Below are 26,322 nucleotides of genomic sequence, written 5' to 3'. Positions count from 1 at the left end.
TCACCTGGGTGAAGGTGTGAGCTGGGAGTGCTCTTCCTTACAAGGTGGGAATAACCACAGACATTGGGAAATGACAGGAGTTCTTGGAATACTGCCTGACAAAGCTTTTCTCCCCTCAGCACAGTGTCCAGTATGGGCCACACGCTTGTGGAATCAGCAGCCACGAGGCCTTCCCTTCTTAGGGATGACATCCCACCTGGAGGGTAAGGATATGAACTTCATCTTCAGCAAGAGGTGTCCCACCACACGCCACAAGCTGCTGGCAAGCCTTGTCCTTTTCTGCCTTGTTTCTGGAGCAAACAGCTCCTTTTACCATCCTTCCTACCTGATACTGCCCAAGAGCTTTGGCACAGGCTCTAACATCTTCTTGCTATCTTAATTTTTTAATTGATTGCTGATTTGACACCACATAAATCCATTTTTTTTCCCATTTTTACTCCCAACCACCAAGATTTCTCTTGCTTTTTTGTTCTGAAGGAGATACCCCTGAGTGCAGAGAGGTCAGGGAAGTAATGAAGTGCATAATAATGGGATACATGGGAAAACTGCCCCTTCCTTTCATCACATGTTGGGCACAAGAACAGCCATTGTAGTATTGCTGCCTGAAGCCTTTCAGAGGGAGAAAATCAATAGCAGGGCATTTAATAGCTGAGCGTAGCACTTTGGAGATAGAATCCTCTTTGGCAGGAGCAGTGGGAGGAGAGTCAGGGATAATGAGTTGATCAGGGGTAGAAGTTTGGTTTTTGGGGGTGATGGGAAGGGGAAGCATCCTGGAAACCCCTTTCTAATGAAACTCACAGGGCCTTTATTTCCAAATATTTCTGTTCTATTTATTATAGTCCAGACATTGCTGCTGGGGGGGTGGGGGGTAGCGAGCCTGGCTCTGCCTTCTGGCTGAACCTTCAGGCAAGTGTATTTGGATGTGGTTTTCAAATCCTGCCTTTGTTTCTTTTCTTTCATTTCTGGAATGGGAAACAGCCTCTCTGTGCTTGTGCTGCTTTCAGGCTCCCTGGCACCGACATTGCAGAGCGGAAGGTGCTGCAGACACAGATCACGGAGCACGGGGCTCTGTGCCAGGCTGCTGAGGTGGAGAGGGACGGGCTCCTGGCACTGATGACTGTGCTGCAGAAAAGGTAGAGCCTGATCCTGCCTGTCCTTTGTGGGATCCTGTGATTTGGGAACACTCAAGAGTCTCTAACATGCAGCACAGCACATGGGTACAGTGGGATCCTTTCCTTAAATAGGGGCTTTTACATTTCTTTTTTTCTACTCAATTTTCCCTGCCTGGCTGATGATTCATTTCTTTTATTATCCTTTTAGAACAAAGGGCAGAAAAAAACAGAGCCATCTTCAAGCTTGCTGCACCAAGATAAAACTAGCATTCCTGTATTTATACATTCATGGAATTATTTAGGCAGCAACATTATTCATCAGTAGTAAATACTGTAATTATAGTTATAATCTGACTTATGTTCCAAAGCTTCTCCCATTCTTTTTAAGTTTCACTGTATACTTTCCTAAATTAATTTCTTCTGGTTTAACTGAAGCATAGCATTGATTTTTATTTGAAATTTCATTTTCTATTATTTAGTTTGATGTAAGATGATGTTAAAAGCCAGCTATGTTTTAGGTGGACAAGGGAAGCAAAGTCTGTTCTCTTTGGACACCTTTCAGCTACTGCTATTTTTTTTTTGCCCCCCAGTTAGGGAATGTGTGTTATTTTGATTCCCAAATCTGTATTCTAAAATAGGAAGCATATTTTTGTCTGTGTGTTTGTTAATACAATAAGCACAGTTTGCTTACTTGCTTTATTTGACAATGGTTATCATTCTCACTCGTCTAACTTTTACCCTGTGTGGTTAATCACAGAAAAAAATCCATATTTTTTTTTAAGAACCTTGGAAAAGATGCTTTTAAGGGCTAGATCCTGCAAATACATGGTGGGAAAATCTTTTTCATGTTTGTAAGCCCAGTGACTTTAACAGAGCTTTGCAATCAGATATAAGGATGGAGGTGTGATGGGTGAGATGGGGCTAGCACCACTGTGGGATAAGGAAGAGAGCTGATGAAATGCACAGTGAAATGCATCATAGACTGATGATTCAGCAGCTCCACAGTTATCACACATTTATCAAGCAGGTAACATAAATTTTGTGAGACTGTGTGCAATAACTCTTGGATAATATAGCACCCAGTCAGATTTCAACATCAATATATGTAAAAAATAACCAAATAAATCAGGCATTCCTCCTTTGCCCTCCTCTTTTGGAGTGTAACAAAGCTCAGGTAACACAGACAATACTGAAATCAAGAGAAGAGCACAGAGGAGGGTGAAAAGTGGGATTTTTCTACAGCGTTTTGGCTTAAGTTATTCATGTTGGCAAATTATGTAATTAAAAAAACAAGTAATCTTGTCATTTTTTGTCTAATTGTCTTTTTGTCTAATGTGGATGCTATAGGAGCACCTGGTCAGATGAAAGTTTAGTGAATTCAGAGCCACTGAGAGAAATAAAACATCTCGTGGCACGTCCCCAGCCTGGGAATTCACTTCCACAGGAGGTCGAGTCCTGCCCGGAGCTGGATTTTTAAGACAGTGATATAATTTTATTATAGTTGTAATATTTATTTTTTTCTTTTTAGTTATGTCAGCTGGGAGTGAAATAAACTAATCAAATCTCTTGGTTCAGAGAGTAATCAGCATCCCCCGCGGGCTCAGGAAGGGAATTCTTTTATTCTGCACGTTGCAGTGAGGCAATTTGTGTTTCTCTCCGGCTTTAAACTCCTCTAAAGCACTTGCTATCAGTCACTGCCCCACAGGATGCACCAGTGACTGTGTCTGTGGGTGCACATTAGACTCCTGCAGTTAATTTTCTAACACGTGTGGGGTGAATAGAGGCAGTTTGCTCCCCTGTGCTGCTCTGCAGAGTGAACCATCCGTTTCTTTTCCACTCACTCCCTTCCACGGCCAAGTTTATTAAAAGCGACATCAAGTTCCTTTTCTTCTCTGCAGATAACTGACACAAACCAGTTAAATGCTGCACAGTGCTTCTATAAACTGTTTTCCTTCCAGATTTTCCCAGAGTGCTTAAAAAAATGCTGTTTGTTATTCCTGTAGTGAAAGATCCCTCCTCAGTGATCCGCAGCTTTCCCGCTCATCCCAGTGGTGAACTCACACAAGTTAAGGGATCTACGGGATCTAAGCAACCTCCAGTTACAAACCCGTTATTTCTAACTGTACACATCAGTTACTTCTGTTTTGCATGTTTGGAAGATGTCATAGAAAACAATTTCACTGGGATTTCTGCCTTTGGATGCATGGAAAACCCTTTTCCCTCTGTTGGGAGCTATGCAGCATGAAGCAGGATTCAGCACCAGGACTGATTTGACATAGACTCGACATAAATAAGCTGAAGTCCCTTTTTTTTTTTTTTTTTCCTGTCAGGGTGGAGGAAAGCAGCAATAAGGTCTGGGAAGCTGAGAAGAGGCTTCAGAAACAGCAGTGGCAAAGTGTCATTTTGGAACAGGAGCTTGAAAAGCTGCAAACGGATCCAGGGAAAAACACAACAGGACAGAAACCACCCCTGTGGAGCAGAACAGGTGAGGTGGAACACTCAGCCACAGCTCTGCCCCCCATTTCACCTCTGTGTTAGCAGACAGCAACAGCATTTGGGCTCCATCTGTCAAACCCAGACAAGGGCCTGACCTTGCACGTGGTGCCCAGGACCTGCCCAGATCCAGTGGAACAACACAGGAGGGAAAATCCCAGCCCCTCTTAATTCAGGAGGGGTTTTGCAACAGACTGGAGTGGGAACAGGATTTTTGCAACGTGGGGTGACAGTCTCCAGATTAAAAAAAAAAAAAAAAGACTTGCTCCTGCTCTGTGTTGCCCCCACAGCCACTTCTGTGCTCCCTTTGCTCTTCTGCCTGAGGGATCCAGCTGAAGGTTAAGAGCAGGATTAAAGGACGCATCCCAATTTAAGGCCTGTCAGTGCCCATGAAAAACTAGTGCTGGTGATGAAGTAATTAGATCTGGTGTAATTTATTATCCCGTGAACGTGATAATCTCCTGCTATAAATATGAAAGCCTCACTGGCATAGTTAAAGGAGAAGAATTCATGGTGGATGTTAAAATTTTTATTTCCCTGATCAGGTCCTTTTATTGCTTAAGGACTCTGATTCTGTAAAGTGTCTAAACCAATAAAATGGCACATATTCTTAAGGAAACTTTTCCAGTGGTTTGCCTTTTAATGTCTATTTTAGTGAAGTAAAAAAGCTTTAAATGCCAGGAGATGAACAGCAGGAAGGGGAATTTCAATTGGGCAGATGTTGGGGTGGTGTCAGGCTGAGTTAGGGTGACCAGAGGGACCACAACCTTTATCCTGAGTGGGGACTGAGTAAGTGCTTCAAACCAACTCCTCTCTGTAAAACATTCCTTAGAGCAGGATTGTTGTGCCCTTAGAAAAGGCTCCAGGCCACACTGACTCATACTCACATGTTTTCCTGTGAGCACTAATTTTTTTAGAGTTGCCTTACCTGTATTAACTGAGAGCCTGAGAGCAGAAAAACTTAGATCCCCATAGAAACCAAGGGTCTAAAAACAAAGTGCTGTGGCCTCTTGGATCCAGGACATTCCTCTTGGTAAGAGAGCAGTGCTGGGCCTCACAGAACTCATATCATGGGATGCTCTTTGTGATTCCCAGGAGGATTTGGAGGTGAGAGGCTTTGGAGCCCTGCAGATACCCAGAGGAAGAAATCAGGGTGTGTGTAGGGACTGGTAGTAGCCAGGAGAGATTTGTGGGAATACAGCTCTCAGTGATACACTTTTTCCTGATTAAACAGCATAGGAGCATTTTGGTGCTGTCTTTTGGAGAATTTAACTGAGTTTTTGAGTGCTCAGACTTTTGTACAACCCGGTGAAGGGTTGATGTGTTGTTCTGTTGCCATACGTGTGCTCCATGTATATTTTTCCTTTCAACCTCCAAGAGATAAAGAGATAAACTTTGAGGTCCTGAGCCATTTTGGTCAGGTTGTTGTGCTGTAATAAGGTAATTCACCTCTGGTGGTTGGCATTTCACAGCCAGAGGAAGCAGCAGCTCTTAGCAGTGTGACAGATTCCCTCTCACTAAATATTTAGTTCATTAATCTTCTCTGCTTAAGGACTAAAAGCAAAAGTAGAAAAGGATTGCCAGTAAGACTAATAAGAAGAAATCCTCTCTAAATCCATAAGATGAGTGGGTAACAATCTACTTCACTACCCTGCTTTGATGAGAGCTCAGCCCCTTGTGATGTGCCAAAACTTTCTGGAGTTTGTACAAAAACTGAGTCTGCAAGTCTGTAATTCACCTCTTCAGAAGAGCATGGGGGTTATCTGAATGCTTTCATGGCAGAGAGTTGAGGAAATAAGAAGAAATGAAAAGCTTGAATATAAAATAGAGACTAGAAAACCTGCTAATTAACATCACAGTTTCTTTTCTTTCTGAAAGTGCCAAATTAGAGAGAGCTGATCTAATTGCTAATCTAATGTTTCTAGTCTCTCCAGTTCAAGGGAAGTAGATAATGATGCTAAGCAGGTAGAAACAACCCAGTTGTGTTTTAAAATTATTCAGGCTTTTCATTTTCCATGTTTGTTTTTTTTTTACCTGTCTTATCCAAATTCCAAATTATCAAAGAATTATCCCAGAGGAGGACAGGTAGGTAACAGCAGGTTTTCCTCAGCCCTGTAAAACACAGCCCCAAGATCAAAAGCATTTCTTGGTTACACAGCACAGCCTTTTCTTCTGCTTTGTTTTTGTCAGGGCTCAGGAGTTTCCAACCAGCTCCTTTTAGATATTCCACATTTAGTGTTCTAATACCAAACTTACTTATTTGAAGAGATTTGATGTTCTGAGGGATGTGAATTTGGAAAAGTGATACAGCAGTGCACCAAACCAGCAACACAAGCACAAAACAGCAGTTGCAATGTACAGTAGAATCACAGTGTTTTGGCTTCTCCAGTCCCAGTAGTAAATTTTGAATCATATTTTTTGAATTACATTTTCTCTATAACCCTGAAAAAAGTTTCTGTGTCCCCTTGAAACGATAGGAGCTGCATCTTTGGGGTGGACAATCCTAAATAAATTTAGAACCTTAGTTTGAAGCACACACTGAAGTACATTTAACTTGTGTTTATGCTGAGGGTCAAAGTGCTTTACAAAAGCTGCTTCAAAATGTGCCACGTGCAAACGTTGTCACAGACACTCAGGAAGCAACAGTTGTCAGCATCTGAAACACAATTACAAGGTTAACATCAAAATAATCCTTTTCAACTGTTCCTTGTCACTTATTGTTTTGGTCACTTAAATATTATGGATTAATTATTTCCCTCTCGCTTTAATATTATGGATTAGTTGTTCTCCTCTCTGCACATGTAGGCACCTGTATTACTGCATTTAGCCCTGAAATGCAAATTCATCGTGTTTTTATTTTGCTGAAAGGAGACTAAAATAAAAGTCTGTCCTATATATTTACAGTATTATCATGGATATACGTAGAATTTAATGAATTCCTTAGTATTTGTTCACTGTTTCTTGAGATTTACTCGTTAAAAACAATTGCTTGTTTTACTAAAACTCTATTTTGTGATTAATTCTACAGTCCAGTCTGTGGGTCACTCAAGACTCCCCTTAAATGTGAGTGACAGGAAGGAGCTCCCTGCATTCCCCCTGTCCCAGCTGCCCCCGGAATCACAGGGAGAGGAGCTGAACATGAGGTGAGTTTTCCCTCTCTCCAAGCTGTGTTTACCCTTTCCCACCTCAGAATGGGAGGGAACAAGCGTTAACTCTGCTCTTTCTCACGCCTGTCACAAAATCACCAGAGATCCCGTGTTGAAGAGTCTCTTCCCCAAAACAGAAGAGCTGTTTTGATTTGCTTTGGAGCTCCACAGCTCACAGGAAAGTTTTCCCTTTGTTTCCTCCTAGGCTTGTGACCCAGCTGGATGAGAACAAAGCTCTGCAGGCTGCTTTGGAATCAACTGTGAGAAAGAAAGAGGAAGATTTGAAACTGTATCAAGACACAATGGAGCAAGTGAAGAAAATCTTTTTACAGGCCATTGAGCAGCAGAAACAGGAGAAGAGTTAAGGGAGATATCCCGAGTCCTTTGGGCTGCAGAGCAAGGAGAGAGCCCAGGCATTGTGCCTGGGAATTGGAGCAGTGGCAGTGTAGTTTTGCAGCCTCAGATCTTCAGCATTTACAGGAGAGGATGAGAAACAGAGATGAAATACAAAAAGTAGAGGTTTCATGTGTCAGCAGATTCTGTCTGTGAGTTGGCAAGCAGGGCTGCACAGGCTGGAGTTGGTGCACTTAGAAAGCTGCAAATCCTCAGTGGGATTTTGGGCAAAACCTCTCTGGTTTCAACACAATGTTCCCTGAGAGGGCTCAATATTCAATGTGCCTTTATCAGCCCAGGAAGGAATTTGCTGTACAAAAGTTAGGCCAGCCCCCTTCCTTGGAACAAACTGAGTTCTGTTTTTATCAGCACACTGATACCTGTCTGTCTCAGGCTTTCTGCAGCACTTCAGTGCTGAGGGACGGGGTTAGCCTGGCCTGTGAATGTCTGCAAGTGAATTTTGGGGTGGCTCCACTCACCATTCCAGCCTGTTTCTTTGCTTGAAGAGGTTTCTGAAACTCAGTGGAGTTTCCACTGAAAAGCTACACTGTGCAGATCACCCCTGCAATGAGTCAGACCTACCTTAAACTCAGCCCATTCCACACCAAATTCACCATCCAGGTTATGAATTCCCTATTTCTGGGTCTCTGCATTCATCCATCAGGCAGATCTTGTTCTCTCTGGGAAGAAATGCCACAAAACACAGGCAGGTCCTCACTGCAGCAGTGCTGGGACTTCTGGAGGTGCTGCCAGCCCTGCCAGCTCTGTCCTTCTCTCCTGCAGCACAGTGAGAACACGGAGTGCAAGCTAATAAGGCATTAACATGCATCCTGCCAGGGAGAGCAGCCTTGGGGATTCCAGGCAAATGGAGAGCCAGTCATTTTTGTATAGTGCTGCTTTTGTTTCTCAGCTGAAAGTCTTGAAAGCTCTTCTTTTTCTGCTTTGCTTTGTCAGCCTCTTTCTCTGAGCCTGAAGTTTGTGAGGCTTTAAACCCAGACAACACCGCCAGGGCAAAGTGGATTTTCGTGGAGAAAAACTCCCACTCCCTGTGCTCCCTTCCCCAGCACAGGGATCTCATCCTGACTCCCCTTGTGCAGAGTGAAAAAGTGCAGAGCAGGAGCCACTCCAGGTGTGTTGTCCCTGCCTTTTTTTCCTGCTTAGGTTCAAAGATGTCTCTTTTCAGACAGTTCATGGAGTCCCTGATGGAGGAAGTCATGGAGCTGAGTTTAAACTCAGCTCCTGGGAGTTACTCTCTCTACTTCCCAGCCCTGCCCTGCTCCCCCAGCACTGCCCTATAGCTCAGCAAAGCTGTCAGGTGCCTCTCTTGCAAAAAGCAGGACCAAAACACTTCATTGCCACATTTTCCTTCCTCACCCTGCCAGCTGCATCAGAGGATAAAGCATCTTGCAACCTGTGATCATCCCTGGACAACTTGAGGAATAAATCCTGGGTTGAGATAGAGAGAGAGTGAGACACAGTTTCATCCAAGTGAGCTGTGCTTTGTTCCTGTTCAGCTCCATCCTGATGATTATGTGAAGGGGAAGAAATCATTCCACCTCTGGCAGATATTTTAAGGACCTGCAGGAGTGGGCAGATCCCCTTGAAAAGCTGCCTGAGCCGGGGCAGGGCTGTGGAGACTGTGCTGTGCTAAATCCGGGCAGCTGGAGATTCTGATTTCGCTTACGCGGGAGTGTGAATCCATAATATTTTCCCAGCAGTGGAGCAGAGCAATCTGCCTTCCTTCCTTGTCTCCTGTCCCCGTGAAGCAGTGGGAATCAAACCACTCTCCAGTACAATGGCTCTGAATCAGCCCATGGAGCACAGGGAAGGAATTGGGATGTTACACAACGCATATGGCTCCCCAGCACACGCTGCAGACCTTTTTTTCAAGTGCTGCAACACTCATTTCTTTAAACATATGCTTGTTTGGGGTTGCACAGAACCATTTTCCCTTTTTCTTTCCTCTGCACACATGCACACACAGAGCCTTGACAAGGAATTAAACCACTATAAGTTTATTTAGAGAGCCTGTACCTGTAAGTAGCTGTTTCTCATGGAAATGTGCAATCTACCATCATGTAGTGGGGGGGTCTGAACACAGCCCAGATTGTCCAGGACTTCTCAGTTTTCACCTTCATTTTGAAATAAATTCCCTCTGCACTTCCACAGAGTGGCCTGCCTTTGAATTTTCCCCCTGCTGACTCTTGCAGCAACTGGTTCACAGCCTTCAAGGTATGAGACCAATTTTCTTTGCAACACATGTCATTTTGTTGCTGAATATAAGAAACCCTGGCAGACTTTGGAAGCAGCAGCAGCCCCATGTATCCCAACCCCTCACTCAGAGAACAAAATCAATGAAAATATTCTTTTCCCTGCCTGGAAAACCCCCTGGTGCTGGTCCTCAATCCTGGGATCCCTCTGGCACACTGGATGTGCTGTTTGAGCTACAGTTCTTTTAGGGATGTAGCTGGGCTTTATATGAAACCCCCCCACAACCCCCTGCTTTCCTTGGAAGTTTGAGTGTTTCTTTTTCCTCCCGTTAAAATCCCCTGCTTCCATTCTCATTTGGATCTCTCTGGCTTCAGTTCTCAGCCAGCCATTGTTAACCCTCTCTTGGATAAAATCAGTGTGAGTCCCCAGCTTTTCCTTACTGGGACAACCTTCATCCAGTGAAAAGTTGTGTCACAGGCAGCTTTTTGATAAGCTCTGAGTTTTTTCAGACTCTAACTGTAGCTGAAGGTGGTGACAGGCTCGAGGTGACACCCCTGGCACGGGCTGGTGGATACAGTTAAGCTTAATTTTGCTGCAAATATTTGGTTGTGGACACTCCTTGTTAGGATCTGGCCACCTTTTAACTCCAAATACGAGTCCTCCAAGCGCTTGGAGGTTTTATCCTGCCCTGGAGCTGGGCAGAGCATTCCCATAAATCAGCTATGAAGTGCCTGATGGATGCATCCCATTTTAAAGAACAGCTGAGCCCCTGGGAATAAATGATCTTTGATGAATTGTCATCGTTTTCCTCTGGGCCTGTGCCAGGTGTTTACCTGTGAAGAGCTCTCCAAAGTGGCTGTAACGTGAATTAAGTTGCATCAGGGTGGTTAAATATAGATGTATTGACACAGGAGAGCTCTCCCTGCCCTGGGATCCACTTGGACAAGGGGCAGAGGATCAGCTGGTGAGATAAAGCTGATCCCACTGTAACAGCTCCAGTTTAGAGCCCTGACTCGTTCCTAAGGCTCCAGAGCAGGACAGAGGTGTGAGGAGGAGACAGATTTCAGTCCCTCACGTGGGTGAAATGGGGAGGAAGCTGGTGGCAAAGGGGAACTGAGCTGCAAAATGCTTTGCCAGCCCCTCCACAGCCCCAGCCAGCAGCTGCTACTGCCCTGCAAGCCACAGGGACCTCATCCCATGCAGGACAAAAGGAATGAGGCTCATCTTTAAATGGAAAAAGAGCAGAGCCCCTGTGCTCTAAATTAAGCCATGGCTGAGCCAAGAGGGGTATTGGGTTTCTCCCTTCATCCTCTCCCCTCCCAGCCCAGCTCCCAGATGGCTGCTCCCATGGGACAGGGTGGCCTCACTCCACAAATGCCACCTGAGTCCCTGGAGTGTCCACTTACAGCTCCCAAACCATCCACAGCCCTGGGCTCAGAGCAGCTTATTTGTCAGGGAGAAGAGTGGTCTGTGGGATGCACTGTGGCAGCAAGGGATGGGGGGGTCACTCCAGCCTGGCATTGACCTAACTGGGGCATTTTTTTGGGAAATGGGAGGGGATTGTGAGGAGAGGAGCTGAAGGCAGTCAGGTTTGACCTGATGCTGGGTGGGAGGAAGTGGTGGGAGCCTCCTTCAGAGTCCTTCCCTGGGGTGGCAGAAGGTCCTGGGACCACTGATGGAGTTGATGTGGGCCACGAGGGATGGGCAGAGCCATTCTGGGGGTGCTGGGAGGGGTCCTGAGAGGGACCTTGGATGGGTGGGTGGGGGACACACTCCTTTCTCCTGAGCCATCCTGCTGGCAGGAAGATGCCTGCTGAGGTCCTGGTGGGGTTGACACGTTCCCAGTGACATGTTTGTGTGAGGAACTCAATGGAACAACTTAAGGCAGTAGAAAACAATCCATGTTGGACCAACAAGAGAGCAGGAGAGGGACTTGACAAGGACATGGAGTGATGGGACAAAATGGCTTTAAACAGAAAGAAGGCAGGGTTAGGTGAGATATTAGGAAGGAATTCTTCCCTCTGAGGATGGTGAGGTGCTGGCACAGGTTGCCCAGAGAAGCTGTGGCTGCCCCATCCCTGGAAGTGTCCAAGGCCAGTGGAAGGTGTCCCTGCCCATGGCAGGAGGGATTGGAGCTACAGGACCTTTAATATTCCTTCCAACCCAAACCATTCTAGCATTTTATGATTAAAACCCTCTCTCCTTCCCATCCAAAGATCTGTTCCAGCAGCCAGGAGGTTTGTTTGGTGTCCCCATTAACATCTCCAGCTCATGCCATGCCTCACTGGGACAGAGCCAAGCACTTTTCCTTGAACCCCCTCCACCACCTTCCCACTCACTTTCGCGGCCACTAAAGAGTGGCTTGGCCTCAGGTCCTGTGCCACAACTTCCAGCAACCCACCCAATGTTTGAAAAAATACCATTTAAAGCATCTCAAAGCCGTAAACACTGAGGCAGTAAAACACAGAGGTGTCACCTGTGCTGAGGGAGACAGGCTGGTTACATTAAAAATAAATCATTATATTAGAAATCAAGAAGAGGATCGGTTAATTTTTTAAAAAATATGTATAAATTAAAGCTGAATGATTTTTAACACTGCAGTTCCCAAAGCCTTATAAAAAAGCTCTGCCCAGCCCTTCACCGGTGTTGCATTTTGGATCGAGCAAGATCAAAAGTTACTTGGGTTTAAAAAAAAAATAATTAAAATTTATCATTGGCCTGAAACTCCGTGGATGCCCAACGAGAGCAGCACGATGGGGCTGTGACTCGGGAGCCCTCCTGGAATCCCTCACATCCACGGATCCGAGATCCCCCCCCTCCATCCCCGCGGCCACACAACGGGCTCGTTGTGCCCCCGGCAGAGCGAACACTCCGAAAAAAAAGGATTTGGGGGGTGTTTTTCTCTTCGTCATGGATTGGGATGGGGGGTGAGCACGTTTGGGAGCCAGAAGGGTGACATGGATCTGTCAGTCCCCGGTGCCCCTTTCCTCGTGTCCTCCCTGTGTCTCCCCACACCGCAGGGAGCTGATGTCCCTTTGCATCCACAGACACGATTTTTCCCTCCTGCTGAGGCTCCTGGATGTGGCCATAAACCCCTCCCTGCCTGCCACAGGCAGAGGGAGCGTGAGGAATTGTGTCCCCGTGCTTATCTGCACCGATCTTTTAATTACTTCGCCTCTAAGCACGCAGTCAATTATGCCAAGGTCGGGAGCCAAGTCCCCGGGCAGGGCTGGAGCTGCAGCAGGATACAGGATGCAGGATACAGGCTGGGGCTCCGAGGCATCTGAGGGGCCGAATCCCGCCCCGATTGCGGCAAATTTAAGTGGCTCATTAGGTGCTGAAAGTGTTGGCCACACGGCCGTGGCCAAGGAGAGCCTCTCTCTGCGCTCACCGGGTCAAAAATGACGCTGAAGAGCCTTTTTGTTGGCAGGCAGTGCTACAGCAAAGCTGGGCTGACCCGAGGGCTGCTCGTCCCGGAGATCCCCCCCCTCCGGAGCCCGGAATGCATCATCTCACCCCAAACCAGACAACCCGGGGAGGTATTTATAAAATCCGGGGTTCTCTGCCTTGTTTCTCTCCTCTGACTCTAAAGGCAGCTCGGGAGATGATCAGAGATGTTGGCCCCAGTGTGAGCTCTCCCCAGATCTCACAGGGATTTGGAAGGAAGATTTGGCCCCAGGGCAGGGGGATGGAGCTGACCTGATGGTGTGTTGAGTTGCTCTTGGCTAAGCTGTGTTTGCCCATCCTGAAATAACGGAGGCCACAACCCAACCCAGCCCCTTCCCAGGACTCCCCTAGGACTCCCTTCCTCTGCTGGGGATGCTGGAAGCTGAGAAGGAGACCCCAAAGGTGATTTGTAGAGATCATGGAGTCCTTGAGGTTGGAAAAGACCTCTGAGATCATCAAACCCAACTGTTAACCCAGCACTGCCAAACCCACCACTAAACCACAACCCCAGAGTGTGTTTTTTGAACACCTTCGGGGATGGGGATCCCACCACATCCTTGGACAGCCTGTTCCAACACCTGACCACCCTCCCAGTGAAGAAATTTTTCCTAATATCCAACCTAAACCTTCCCTGGACCATCTTGATGTTGTTTCCTCTTGTCTGGACGCTGATTACCCGGGAGCTGGAGATGCTGCAAGCTTCGAGCCCCGCACAGATTTAAACTCCTCCAAGCCAGGGAGGAATTGCACCTCTTGGCTCCGTGCCTCAGCTTCCCCGTCCCTGTGCAATGTGAGCTGCCTCCCCTCTCCCCCAGGGTGATGGGGGTCTACTCTCACCCTTACAGGGCCTTAAAGTGGGGACCCAACCCCCTCTGGGAAGGAGCGGGTCCCTGCCTGGGGGCTGCCTTGCCCCGGGGCTCCCAGGGCCGGCCCCGGGCCGTGTCCCCTGGCTCGGGGTGAGCTTTGGCAGCGAGCACAGGTCCTCTCCAGCAGCTGCCGTGACAGACAGTTCCTGAGCCACCCCCCTCTGCAGTGCTGCTCTAAAATAAAAATACCTCCCGCCCGCTCCGCTCCACTCCCAGCCAAACTTCCTCCAGGGGCAAGGTGGGGGGACGGCAGCCCAAAAATACACCCGCCCCCCCCCACTACCAAGCCGGGCTGAGGGATGCTATAGGGCAAGTCTGCGGTCCCCAAACCCCTCTGTTGTTCCTCCCGTTCCCCTTTTCCCCCCTCCTGCCCCCCCCCGTCGCGGTGCTGGACGCTGGATCCCCGACCCTCGCCCGCCTCCCCCCGCGACCCCGGGGCTCAAGGTCAGTAGCGGGGAGCGATGCGGGGCTGGGGGGAGCCACGCTGGGGGTGGGGACACGCTGTCCCCGCACTTCCAGGGCTCTTTGTCACCTCTGGCTGTTCCCAGCGCCCGGTCGGGGTGCGGGAGAGGCGGAGGGGAGCGGGGGGATGATGATGATGGTGATGATGATGCCCCGCGGCCTCTCAGACCACCGGGGACCCCCCCCCCCGTGCACCTGACTCGGCATTCTGGGAGAGATCAGGAGTTAAACTTGTCCGAGGAGTACCCCCGCCAGCCCCCTCAAAAGGTCGTTCGCCACCTCCCGCCGGCTCCTTTGCGGGGTGGCCTTGCTCCCTCTCCAAAAAAAAAGCTTTGGAAAGCATGGAAAGGAGGGGAAAAAAGAGCTTTTTAAAGGCACCTCCGTGCGTGCCCTCCCGCCGCAGGGGAACCGCAGCGCTCTCCTGCAGCGGCCCCGCACCGGGAGCGGCCGCGGGGTGACCCCTGAATTTCCCCCCGGGCTGAGCCCCGATTCCCCCTCGGGCTGACCCCTGAATTCTCCCCGGGCTGAGCCCCAATTCCCTCGGGAAACGCGTTTGCTTCACGCTGGGGGGGAGATCGGCTCACCCCGCATCGCTCTCAGGACCCCCCCGCCCGCCTTTAAAAACCTCGGTGACCAAATAAAAACAAACATTCAAAACTAAGGTAATATATTTTTTTAATTTTATTTTGAATTTTGTATTTAATTACTTTAATAGTCGCGCAGAAGCTTTGAGATGCGGGTGCCAAAGCAGAGAGTGACCCGGTCGCTTTTTACTCCGTAATCCCTTCGCTGCTCTCAGGGGACTCCCACACGCGGGGATGGTTCCTCTCCCCCCGCATCCCGCATCCCACATCCCTCATCCCTGCTGCTCCAGCCCTGAACCGTGTTTTGGCAGCTGCCGGACAGGCGGTCGGGAGACTGCGGAGCGGCACGGCACGTCGCGCCGGGGTTAATTAGCCTTGGCGGGAGTAATTAGCCCGGGGCTAATTGCCGGGCTGGGTGTCGGCACCCCCCGAGCGCTGCAGATGCCGCCGGGAGGCTCAGATGTGTCTGCGGCGTCCTAAGGCTCCTGGCTGGGAGGAATTTGGGACCGCGGGGCTTTTGGAGCCCCCCAAGAGCTGGAGGTTGGGCAAAACCTCGGCAGAAGGTGAGCAGCAGCTCAGGGAAGAGGAGTTGGGGTATTCCATCACATCCTCTCCACCACTGCTGTCTCCGTGCTCTCTCCTGGAGCCCCTCCAAGGATGCAACTAGGAATTAGGGGGGGTGCACGTTGGAGGAGACCCATCCTGGGCAGCTGACATCCCAGAGCATCTCTGAAAGTCGGGATAAATGGGAAGAGTCCCTTATCAGGAACACCTGGCTGAGCCATCCCCAAATCCTGGCTCCTGGGTGGGGTTTGCAGCAACTTCTCTCTTTGCACCTGAGTTCACACCCCAGGTGTGACCCCCTTCTCCTTCCCTTCAGCTTCCAGCCTTCCAGGAAGCCCCCAAAGCAGACCCGTGGAGGAGCAGCAGGAATTCAGGGTGTTTGAGGGGTAGGAGGGCAGGTGAGCTCTCACCCCTGGTTTTCTTCCCTCTCCTGTCTCCCTTTTCCCAGGTGTGGATCCCGTGTGGCGGCCGGAGGGATAAGCTGCCACCATGGGGGTTAAAACGATGCTCCCACACTACGAGCTGGGGTTTTATGCCCTCGTGGTCACCTGTGCCGTGGTTTACAGTGGCAGCGGGATCTTCGAAGCATCCAGAGGTAACACTTCCCACCACATCCCTGGGAGGGGGGATGGATGTAAGGTGCCTGCTTTTCCAGCTCTCAATATCAAGCAGCAGGTCCCTGGCTTTAATTCTTGCAGGAAAACAGCTTGTAAATAATTTCCAAAGGGATTTTTGCTTGGTTGCTTCCTTGTGCCCCCTTCCACAGCTCAGAGCAAGAGGCTGTGGGACGTCACAGCTCTCCCGACAGTGCCCAAACAAACAGGCAACCACCCTGCCTACACAGGGATGCCTCCCAAATTTTTTGTTTGAACCTGAAAGTTTCATGGGATCAGCCAGGGGATGTGCCCTGGCAAAAAGATTTTGCTGGAAGTTCCTGCAGGAACATCTGTGGTTGCTGATGGTTGTCCCTGGCAATTTGGGAGGGGCTGTTTGAGCCCTGATGGTTCCTCATCACCACGATGAAGCCTCCCTGCCTTGCTTGAACCCAGACCCCGTTTCCCAGAGCTGTTTCTCTCCCCATAACTCTGGGGGTTTTTTTGCAGACAGCATGAACAGAAAGGCCTTTCGGGATGGAATAAAACCGGGCTGGCACTACTTCGGCAGGAAGATGGTAAGCAGGGGAAGGACTTGGCCTTTTCTAGACAACATGGTCGGTGCTGGACAGTGGAGAAGCAGAGCTGGTTTTGATGCTGCTGACACACTTTTGCAAAGTCCACGTGACTTGTATTTTTGTCCCTAAAGTAGCCAGGAAAATACCAGCCCTGCAGGGCTGGGGATGCTCTGCTTTGTGCGCGCCCAGACAAGCAACCTCTGCATGTCTCTCCCAGGGTTTTGTGTCCGAGCTAAAGTGCTTGGGAGCCAGTGGGTGGAAAATGGGAAGAGAAGGCCGTGATAGTCATGTGGCTGGGTCAGGGGTGTGAGTTGCCTGGTGCTGCTCCCACAGGATGTGGCCGATTTCGAGTGGGTGATGTGGTTCACCTCGTTCAGGAACGTCATCATCTTCGCGCTCTCGGGACACGTCCTCTTCGGCAAGATCTGCTCCATGACGGTGCCACAGGTGAGCCAGGGGTGTGTGGGGATGGATGGGAAAGCACCAGGGTGAGCTGGGATCTGTGGAGGAGGCTTGGGGGACGCTCTAGGACGGGGGGATGTTCCGGGGTTGGTGCTTTCCCCGGGCTGACCCTGGTCACGGCTCTCTCCCGCAGCACCGGGCTGTGATGTACATGATCTATGGGGCCCTGGCTGTGCTGGGCAGCATGGGGCTGGTCTACCTGATGATCATCCTCTCCCACTGCCTAGTCCTCTACTCCGTGGCACTGGCCAAGCAGAAGTGGCTCTGCTATGTGGCCGGGCTCTGCTGTCTCGCCTCCTTCAAGGTGGAGCCGTTTGGCTCATGGCAGGTAGGTGCTGACCTGGCCCTCTGTCTGCCTCATTTCCAGACCTCTTGTGTCCATAGCCTTGGGTTTATCTCCAAAGAGGGCTCCTGGGACACCCCCAGATCCTGGCCTTTCTCCTGGAGTCAGAGTTCCCACAGTGTTTGAGAGGGAGGGGACTGTTGTGCTGCTGAGCTTGGGAATAATCCCACGGGGTCTGTGTCGTCTTTTGGCAGCTTCATGACCCAGAGCTCAGGACGCCTGAGTCCTTCTTGCTGCCCAGGCAACAGTTTGTCAGCCAGGCAGGACATGTTCCATCCTTGTGCCTCAGTTTCCCCACCTGTATCACAGGGCTGGGATGGGTTCAGGATGCTTGATCCCACAGTGCCTATCTCTTAGGTCACAGCCCAGTTAAGATTTTGTCTCACTGGTGGGTGGAGAGTGAGGCCCAGGAAGGACTTTATCAAGCTACTCAGTCCCTCTCCATCAACCTTGTACTGGCTGGAGAGATTATGCCCCTGTGACAGGGACCCACCCCAAAGCCTGCATGACCAACAGCTGCTTGGTGACCGCATGGACAAGAGGATCCAACAATTCCTGACAACTCTGGGATGCAGGAGCCAGCTGGGAAACCAAGCCCCAGTTTTCTCTTTCTGGCTCATTCACTCTGGGGACAATTGGTGTCAGAGCATAATTAGAAGTTTTGCCTGAAATGAAAACTAAACTAAAAGAGGTCAGGGTTAGATGAGATGTTAGGAAGAAATCTGTCATTGTGTGGTTAGTGAGGCCCTGGAGCAGGTTGCCCAGAGAAGCTGTGGCTGCCCCATTCCTGGAAGTGCTCAAGGCCAAGTTGGACAGGGCTTGGAGCAACCTGGGATAGTGGAAGGTGTCCCTGCCCATGGCAGGGGGTTGGGAAGAGATGATCCCTGAGGTCCCTTCCAGCCCAAACCATTCTATGATTCTGTGCTGCCCCAGGAGTGATGTCCCCCCCAGAGCAGAGGAGCACAGGAGTGACACCACGTTCCTGGTGGTAACTCTTGGTTTCTCATCCAGAGCGGGTTTGTAACGGGAGCTTTTGATCTCCAAGATGTGCTTTTCTACGGAGGGAGCACCTTCACCATCATGCGCTGCATGAGCTTTGCCCTCGAGAGCTCTGAGAGGAAAGAGGGCATCTACTCCATCTTCGACCTCCTCAAGTACAACTTCTACCTCCCATTCTTCTTCTTTGGGCCTGTCATGACCTTTGACCGGTTCCATGCCCAGGTGAGTGCTCCTGAGGCTTCCTACATTTATTTTCTTGGGTTTAATGCCCACAAAAAAACCAATTCTGGCCTTCACTTTCACAGTGAAGGTGAAAACGGTTGTAGAACTTCTTGTGGTTGCCTAGAGCTTGTGGCCATAGACTGGGGTGTGCATAACGCTGTGATTTCTGTGGAGAGGGGCATAAACTGATGGGGTTTTAACCTTTCTTTGGGGTTTTTGGCCATTTCACAAGGGAGGACCTTGCTGCGGTGAAAGGGAGGGCTCAGCCCGTGTCCTCCCTCACCTGCTTGGTGCCCCAGTGTCCTTGCGTTGTCATCCCAATTCCTTCCTGCTGCCTCACTGAGCAGTGCCAGGAGGTCACAGTGAGGGCCAAGCATGGACTAATTTCTCTAGAAATATCTAAGATTGGGTGGAAGGTCGTGTTTCAACAACCAGGGGCTTCCTCTGTGCTCCATGAAATATCCTGATGCCCCAAACCTTTGCCTGTACCACAAAACCAAGGGAACTTTTGGACGAGCAGACTCCAGAGAGCACTGGGAAACATCAGCAGAAACCTGAGCTGAGACCAGCCAACATCTGGAGCTGTTTCACAGGCAGGGATCAAGGAAACCAGCAATGATTGCTCTCTCCCTCTTCTCTTCTTCCCATCTCAACGTCCTCTTGGTCATCAAAGCAAACCAGTGCTGCTGGCCAAGGGAGGGACCCCTTGCTGAGGAGGATTCCCACCACCCCTCTGGTCCCTTTTGAAGAAGAACAGTTACACTGAATTTTTGGACCCAAATCGGCATCTGGGTGCAAAAGCATTTTGGAAAAACATTTGTGGACTCGGAAGAAAAACCAGCCAGGGCAGGGGAGAGCAGCCAGAGCCCTGTGGTGAGGAGGGAACCAAAGACCCACCAGCCCAGCACCTTCTCTCCAATGTGGGGCTGGTACTGGTTGTCTAAGGAAGGGTCTGCCCTGGGCTTATTTCCTCCAGGATAAGCCTTGATCCGAGTCCTGCTCCTTGCTGGTTTGTTCACACAGGGAATTAACAACCTTGTGGTGCCTGTTGAAAGGAACAAAAGCTCTCAGGTGTTACAGGATCTATTAAAAGAGGTTTTAGAGCATTTGACCCTGAAGATCATGAGGTCAGCTCTGGTGTCCCCTTAAGGGAAGCAGCCGGGTACCTGTAACTTGGGACATCAAACTCCTCATGTCTCCAACACCTGAACTCCCACCGTTCCTACCAGACTCGATATAGGGGGAGTTTTATTTCCTGTTCCTTTGCACAGCCCCAAACTGGGATGTCTAAAGCCACTTAATGGGCAATTCTCCCCTCTTCTGCTTAGAATGATCACCCCAAAGGCACCAAGGATTAAGTCCCCAACCCCCTTTCCCATGCCCCAGCCAGGGGTCCTGTGTTGGCCTGGCCACCACTGCCATCTCCTGGCTACATCCCCCCTGCACTGCTGGAGCTGCAGCTGACTGCAGAGGTGAGTTCTTAACTGCCCAACAGCCATTAGGGCAGGAGGCAGACAGAACCCTTTCCCAGGGTGGGGTGTATGGCCCAGTTAGGGAACGGATCTGTCCCTTTGGTTCCGACTGGCCCTACATCCCGGTGGAGCTCTTGCACCCCCATGTGAGGTGGAAATTCATCTCTACCAGGGCTTGGCCAACCCAATTTGAGATGAGAAGCATCTTTCTCACCAAGATCAAGGGAACAAATTCCCTTCTGCAGGGTTGGGAGTGTGGGGGACACAGCCCTGATCCCAGGGCGATGGTGGCCAAGTGATGTCACCACACACAGACATGAGGATGAGAGGAAACAACCTCAAGTTGCACTGAGGGAGGTTTAGAGTGGGAGATTTGGTGAAATTTCTTCAAGGAAATAGTTGTCAATCATTGGAACAGGCTGCCCAGGGAAGCAGTGGAGTCACCTGGAGGGATTTAGAAGACGTGTAGATGTGGCACTTTGGGACATGGTTTTGTGGTGGCCTTGGCAGCACTGGGGTAATGGTTGGACTCAATGATCTTAATGGATTTTCCCAACCTAAATGGTTCTATGATTCTATGGAAGGAGGGCTCTGTGTCCTCCCACACATCTCCATGCCACAGCCTGTCCTCCTTCAGCTCCTCCTCCAGCCCAGGGCCCAGCGACCTCTTCATATCCTTAAAGCACCTGGCTTATAACAGACACAGAAAAAATCTGGCAAAGGCTTTAATTCCCAGGAATCCTCTGGATTTGACAACAGGGCTGGTGCGGCAGCCTGTGGATTATGCAGGGAGAGCTCCCACCTCTCGCGGGGAATAAAGGGAAAGTAATAAACATAAGAGGATTTTGGATACAGCAGCAATTTTACCGCAGCGCGGGGAAGCAAGGACATCGCTCTGCCCGGTGTAATCCTGAAAGCTTCCTCTGATGATGTTTATATTACAAGGACCAGAGATATGACAGCTCCTGGAGGCAAAGCCCGGCCCCTGTTTGTACAAGGCACAGCAGAGGTGAAATTCCCATCAATCAGGTCCCACCGATTCGGGACGGCCCCTTGAGCAGCTCGCCTTCTCATTTTATCACTCATCCTCCTCCTCCCAAATGACCCTGGCCAAAATTATGTATCTGGCCCTGGTGGAGCTGTCAGGTGGGATTCCATGCCTGCAATCCATCCTTTGGATGTGATGGGTACGGACACTTTGCTCCCTCTTAGTGACTTGTGCAAGGGGCCATCCTTAAGCATGAAGTTGATTTTTCTGAGCACATCCCTGCAGAAAGAACATAAAACCCTGGGAGTTCCCTGGTGGGTGTGGATTTCACTCCACCTAGAGTGGTACAGCCAGAGCTGCCCCTGCTGTGTGTCACCCTGTGCCTGCTCTGCTGGACTCCCCAGTGATGGGAACAGGAGGGATGCTGTGGGTGGGACGTGTCCTGCTCCTTGTGGATGTGCCCACCTGAACTAGTCCTTGGTTCTGCCTTAATCGGTGAAAATTTGGGCCATGAAGTCCATGTGTGATTTCAAAGGAGAGTTGTGAGTCCCCCTTTGGACCTCGAGTGTCCCTCTGGACAGAGGAACACGCTGCCCATCCCGTCCCTCGGCTCATCCCCGTCCTGGTTTCTCCCTCCTGGCAGGTGAGCACGCGGGAGCTGAGGCGCAAAGACGACGAGATGAAGAGCATCCGAGTCAACGCCCTCCTGCACGTGGGGGCCATCGTAGCCGTGGACATCTTCTTCCACTTCTTCTACATCCTCACCCTCCCTTCCGACCTGAAGTTCGTGACCCGCCTCTCGGACTGGTCCCTGGGTGAGTGGCCGTGCCTGGGCACGTTCACCCCTGTACTCAGCTCCAAGGCAGTGGTGAGTGACCCAGACCTGCACCCGCCCCCACTGAGAGCCTTTGGCAAGGCCTGTGTTGGACAGGTCTGAGTGAAACCCCCCCCTTCTTCCAGCACAGAGCTGGGGCAGGGCAGCCCCGCAGAGCTGGTGGTGTTGGTCTGACCCTCTCAGTGCGAAGTGTTTAGTTTGGGGGTTCAAGAAGCTGAGCACCAAAGACATTCTCGTTGCCTTTTTCTGACTGGAAGGGAGCTCAGCACCTCCAAAAAGTCACCAGGGCACGGCAGAGAACGTGCAGCAAGGTAAAACCTGATTGCATGTAAGGAATGTTGTTCATAGAGTGGTCAAACACTGGAATAGGGGCCCAGAGGTGTTACAGGTTATCCCAAAACACTCATATTCAATCCTTAAATGGACGATGTGCAGAGCAGTGTAATCTTCATTTAAAGTTGGCTGTTCTCTAAGCAGGGCTGGACTAGGGACCTCCAAAAGCCAAACTCCCAGGGTGATTGGTGGCAGCAGGGCTGGAATTCAGCTGGAAGCTGGAATGAGGATTTCAGCCGGTCAAATACGTGTCTGAGGGCAGCGTTTGAGGCACCACCCACACGGCAGAGGACAAGCAGGGGCTGGAGGAGCCCCATGTCTCTCCAGAGTGGCAGCTGGAGGGCAGGATAAAATCCTAACACAGCTGGAATGGCACTAGCATGGATTTAGGGTGTCCTAAGAGACCTGGGTGGACTGACCTTGCATGTGTTGCTCCAGAGGGAGCTGAGCTATTCTGACTGTTCTGATCCCACCTGGCTGGTCCATGGTGGGAGCATCAAGGCACTGCATGGCCCTTAAGCTGAGAGCTGAATCCCACCAGGATGGGGACATTTTACTTTCTGCTTGCACAGGAATTTGCAATCTTTAGTGCCTGATCCTGCAGGGTTTGTCTCCCAATGTCAGACACCTCTCCAAGGCAGAGGTTCTGGCCCTGGCTCTGCTGTAGCACCAATGTTACTTCTATGGCCACAGGGGGCATTTTGATGGAGGTGCCAATAAAACCTCAGAGGTCAGAGCTGATGAAATCACTGTGGTGATTTCATCATGGGTTAACAAGCCTCAGAGGGAAGGAACAATGTTGTGACAGAATAAATGATCAAATGTACAGAATTTCTTAGACCACCAAGACCAATTAACAGTTTGCTCCCAAATACTCTGAGAAAGAAGAGACTGTCCTTTGGTTCAAGCTTCTTAAAAAGCTTAGTTTTAAAAGTTTTGCTGGTCAAAGACAGCTTTAGACTGTCCTCTTGATGTTATGTTTGTTGCAGCAGACTTCCTGCTCCCATGGGACATGATGTCCCCAAGAAGTCCTGAGGGTGACACATCTCATGTTGCTCTTCAACAGTTTGACTCTCGTTTTTGCTCCAGCTGGCCTGGCCTACTCCAATTTGGTGTATGACTGGGTGAAAGCTGCTGTCATGTTTGGGGTCATCAACACCATCGCCAGACTGGACCACCTGGACCCACCCCAGCCCCCAAAGTGCATCACCATGCTCTACATCTTTGCAGAAACGTGAGTACCCCACGTGCCTCGAGGGAGAGGGACAGTGTTTCTGAGCTGAACAGGATGTGCATGGAGGGGAGAACAGCTGGGCTGCTCTTCTGGGGAGATGGGCTGTGAGCTGGAGACCACCTGCAGCGAACAGTCCCTACTGAACCTCCAACTCAGGGCCTGGCACAGCCCAGGGAAATATCCTTGGGCAGGAATAAGGAGAGAAGTTAAACCACGTCAATAGTGGGGCCTGTCCAAGGCAGGAGCATGGAGCATTTCTGAGAGCAAGGTCCAGGGGGTACCTTGCCAGGGGACTGGGTGTTTTAACAAGTTTTTTATCATCTTCACTGTGTGTTTTAACATGTTTTTATCATCTGCATTTTAGGCATTTTGACAGAGGGATTAATGACTGGCTGTGCAAGTAAGTGTCTGATTGACCACCTCTAGCCTGGTTTGGGGTCTTCTCTTTCATCACATACCAGTGAAGCATCAAATGCTGTTCATCCCAAAGCTGTGCTGTCCCCTCTTCTGGGTGAATCCCACTGTTTGGTCTGTTTAGCCCCACACCTGCTGAATTAATTGCCACAAAGAGCAACAGCCCCTTCTTCCAAAGTTGGGAATAAGAGAGTCCTGTCCCAGAAATCCCTTTAAGTCTTGTGGGTTTAGAGTTGCCTCGAGGGGGGAAGAGTCAGGTTCATATTCTACCAGGAGAAAAGGGAACTGAGCCCAGGTCTCCCATATCCTGTAGCTCCATCTGCATCTCCCTTAAGCCACGAGTGCACACCAGCAAACCTGTTGTGAAGGCAGTGGCTGCTCTGCAATTAAATCCTGAGCACCAACAAGTCTGAGAGATCCCAAAGTTTTATCAACCCTTTACCTGCCAGCGGGGGAAAGGGGGGAATTTTTTCTGTGAGGAACATGAGTCACAAGCAGCTGGGATGAGGCAAAAACCCAGAATGTCTCAGGCAGAACATCCTCCCTTTCCCACTGGATGCTCTGGGTTGACCTGCCTGCGAGGAGCCTGCGGTGGGTGGGCGCGGGATAAGGGATTCCAGAGGGGTCTCCCTGACTACAGGGAGCACCAACCCCTTTCCTTGGCCACCAGGTACGTGTATGATCACATTGGAGAGAACCATGACAGCATCCCGAAGGAGCTCCTGGCCAGTGTCACCACCTTTGCTGTCACCACCCTGTGGTTGGGGCCCTGCGAGGTCGTTTACATCTGGTCCGTCCTCAACTTCGAGCTCTGGGTGCAGAAGTTCTTCCAGCTGGGGCCCTTTGCCAAACTGGAGGTGAGGGACTGGGCTGCAAGGGCCTGGGGGAAGGNATTGGAGAGAACCATGACAGCATCCCGAAGGAGCTCCTGGCCAGTGTCACCACCTTTGCTGTCACCACCCTGTGGTTGGGGCCCTGCGAGGTCGTCGTCAACTGCTTCGGCCTCAACTTCGAGCTCTGGGTGCAGAAGTTCTTCCAGCTGGGGCCCTTTGCCAAACTGGAGGTGAGGGACTGGGCTGCATGGGCCTGGGGGAAGGCCAGTGGGTCTGGGACCAAACTCTGGTGCTGGAAAGCATCATGAATTTAGGGAACTCAAACTTGTTTGTACGAGTCAGATCCGTTTTGAGCTGGGATTAAAGAGCAGAATCCCTGATGGTGCCATGGAGCTCCATGTCCTGGCCTCCTCAAGCTCTTTCCTGTGGCCTTTGAGGTCACAGAATTATTAAGGTTTGAAAAGACCTCTGAGATCATGAAATCCAACCATCAGCCCAGCAGCACCGTGTTCGCCACTAAACCCTGTCCTCAAGTGCCACATCCACATGTTCTTTGAACACTTGTGATGTCCCTGGAGCATCCTTGTGATCAGCTGCTGGGCTGTGCAAGGGAAGCACAGCCTTGGTGCTCTGTATCCCTTCATTTTATGTTCTGTGTCACCCACCCAGAGCAAACTCCCACCTGCCCCTGTGATGCTTCCCGGGAAATTCAGGTTGGGGTGGACCTTTCAGGGGGAAAACAGAAGTGCAAGAGAAGCAGGAATGCAGCTCCAATGAGGCATCAAAGTACCACAAACGGGCACAAAATCTGGGGTCTGTCCATGGGGAAAAGCTTAAATATTTCCCCATGGACACGTGGGGAATATTCTATGGGGAATATCCATATTCTGTGATTCTGTGGGGAAATGGTTTTGTATTTCCACATGGAAATAATTTGTTCTTCTTGTTCTGAAAAACATCTTGGCATTTTGAGCGGTTTTGTTCTAATTTCTGATGAAAACAAGTGTTTAAGTACTAGAAAAAAATTATTTTCCAAACAGTTCAAAGCCTGCCTCTGTTTGTTTGAGACCAAGGTGTCTCAGGGACACACAGAAAGAAAAACTTAGGAAACCCCATCCTGGAAGCAATTATGTTCCTTATTTGTTTTGCTCAGCCCGAAGTCTGGAGATCCTAAACTGGCTAAATAAAGATCCATTCTGAATACAAACTGTGGAGAGCAATCCTCCTGTTTGCTCTCCTTGTTGAACTTCTAATCAGATTAAAGCTCTCACAGGCAGTGAAATCTCCTTCCCTGTGGCACCACAATTCTCAGCACTAAGTGGCCTGGGGATTCACTGTGCTCTTTGAAGACTGATATAAACCCTTTCCCTGGTCCACTCTCAGCAGCAGCTCCTGAGGATTATGTGCCAGTGACAATTTCACTCTGCTGCTGTCACTAGTTGTCAGCTTTTTTTTTTTCTTAATTCCTAAGTATCAATCTTTACCAGGACCTGGGATTGATTTGCATGTAGGAATAATAATAATAATAATAATAATAATAATAATAATAATTCTGGTATACCACAGCATTCTTCTTTTAGGAATGGTTTACCCAGCCATTGCATTCCTAAAGGGGCTTCAAGAGAGCTGGAGAGGGACAAGGACATGGAGTGACAGGACAAGGGGAAATGGCTTTAAACTGCCAGAGGGCAGAGTTAGATGGGATATTGGGAAGGAATTCTTGGCTGTGAGGGTGGGG

General features: G+C 49.9%; 2 protein-coding genes across 4 annotated transcripts in view; both read left to right on the top strand.

Annotated features, from left to right (window-relative positions):
* CCDC13 (coiled-coil domain containing 13) overlaps positions 1-7,733 on the top strand; it is a 27,092-nt gene extending 19,359 nt beyond the window's left edge. Inside the window, exons 12-16 of the mRNA XM_017830039.1 lie at positions 120-203; positions 1,005-1,133; positions 3,443-3,602; positions 6,639-6,748; positions 6,957-7,733. Coding sequence (XP_017685528.1) covers positions 120-203; positions 1,005-1,133; positions 3,443-3,602; positions 6,639-6,748; positions 6,957-7,116 — 643 coding nt within the window. The 3' untranslated portion in view covers positions 7,117-7,733. The remainder of the gene's footprint in view (positions 1-119; positions 204-1,004; positions 1,134-3,442; positions 3,603-6,638; positions 6,749-6,956) is intronic.
* Positions 6,632-26,322, top strand: part of HHATL (hedgehog acyltransferase-like) — a 23,202-nt gene continuing 3,511 nt past the window's right edge. The window contains exons 1-11 of one of the 3 annotated variants that reach the window (XM_017830038.1): positions 6,632-6,637; positions 11,894-11,900; positions 16,386-16,449; positions 16,783-16,896; positions 17,045-17,239; positions 18,266-18,475; positions 21,579-21,750; positions 23,193-23,337; positions 23,702-23,737; positions 24,422-24,544; positions 24,736-24,814. In XM_017830038.1, coding sequence (XP_017685527.1) covers positions 16,387-16,449; positions 16,783-16,896; positions 17,045-17,239; positions 18,266-18,475; positions 21,579-21,750; positions 23,193-23,337; positions 23,702-23,737; positions 24,422-24,544; positions 24,736-24,814 — 1,137 coding nt within the window. In that variant the 5' untranslated portion in view covers positions 6,632-6,637; positions 11,894-11,900; position 16,386. Of the gene's footprint in view, positions 6,638-11,893; positions 11,901-15,739; positions 15,874-16,381; positions 16,450-16,782; positions 16,897-17,044; positions 17,240-18,265; positions 18,476-21,578; positions 21,751-23,192; positions 23,338-23,701; positions 23,738-24,421; positions 24,545-24,735; positions 24,815-26,322 lie in introns of those variants that run through there. The other 2 variants (XM_017830036.1, XM_017830037.1) reach the window with 2 other exon arrangements.

Source organism: Lepidothrix coronata, unplaced genomic scaffold (genome assembly GCF_001604755.1).
Source record: "Lepidothrix coronata isolate B3197 unplaced genomic scaffold, Lepidothrix_coronata-1.0 Scaffold173, whole genome shotgun sequence".
In the NCBI taxonomy this organism is placed as follows: domain Eukaryota; kingdom Metazoa; phylum Chordata; class Aves; order Passeriformes; family Pipridae; genus Lepidothrix; species Lepidothrix coronata.
Note: the sequence above shows the minus strand (reverse complement) of the source record. Positions and strands in the feature narration are given on the sequence as shown.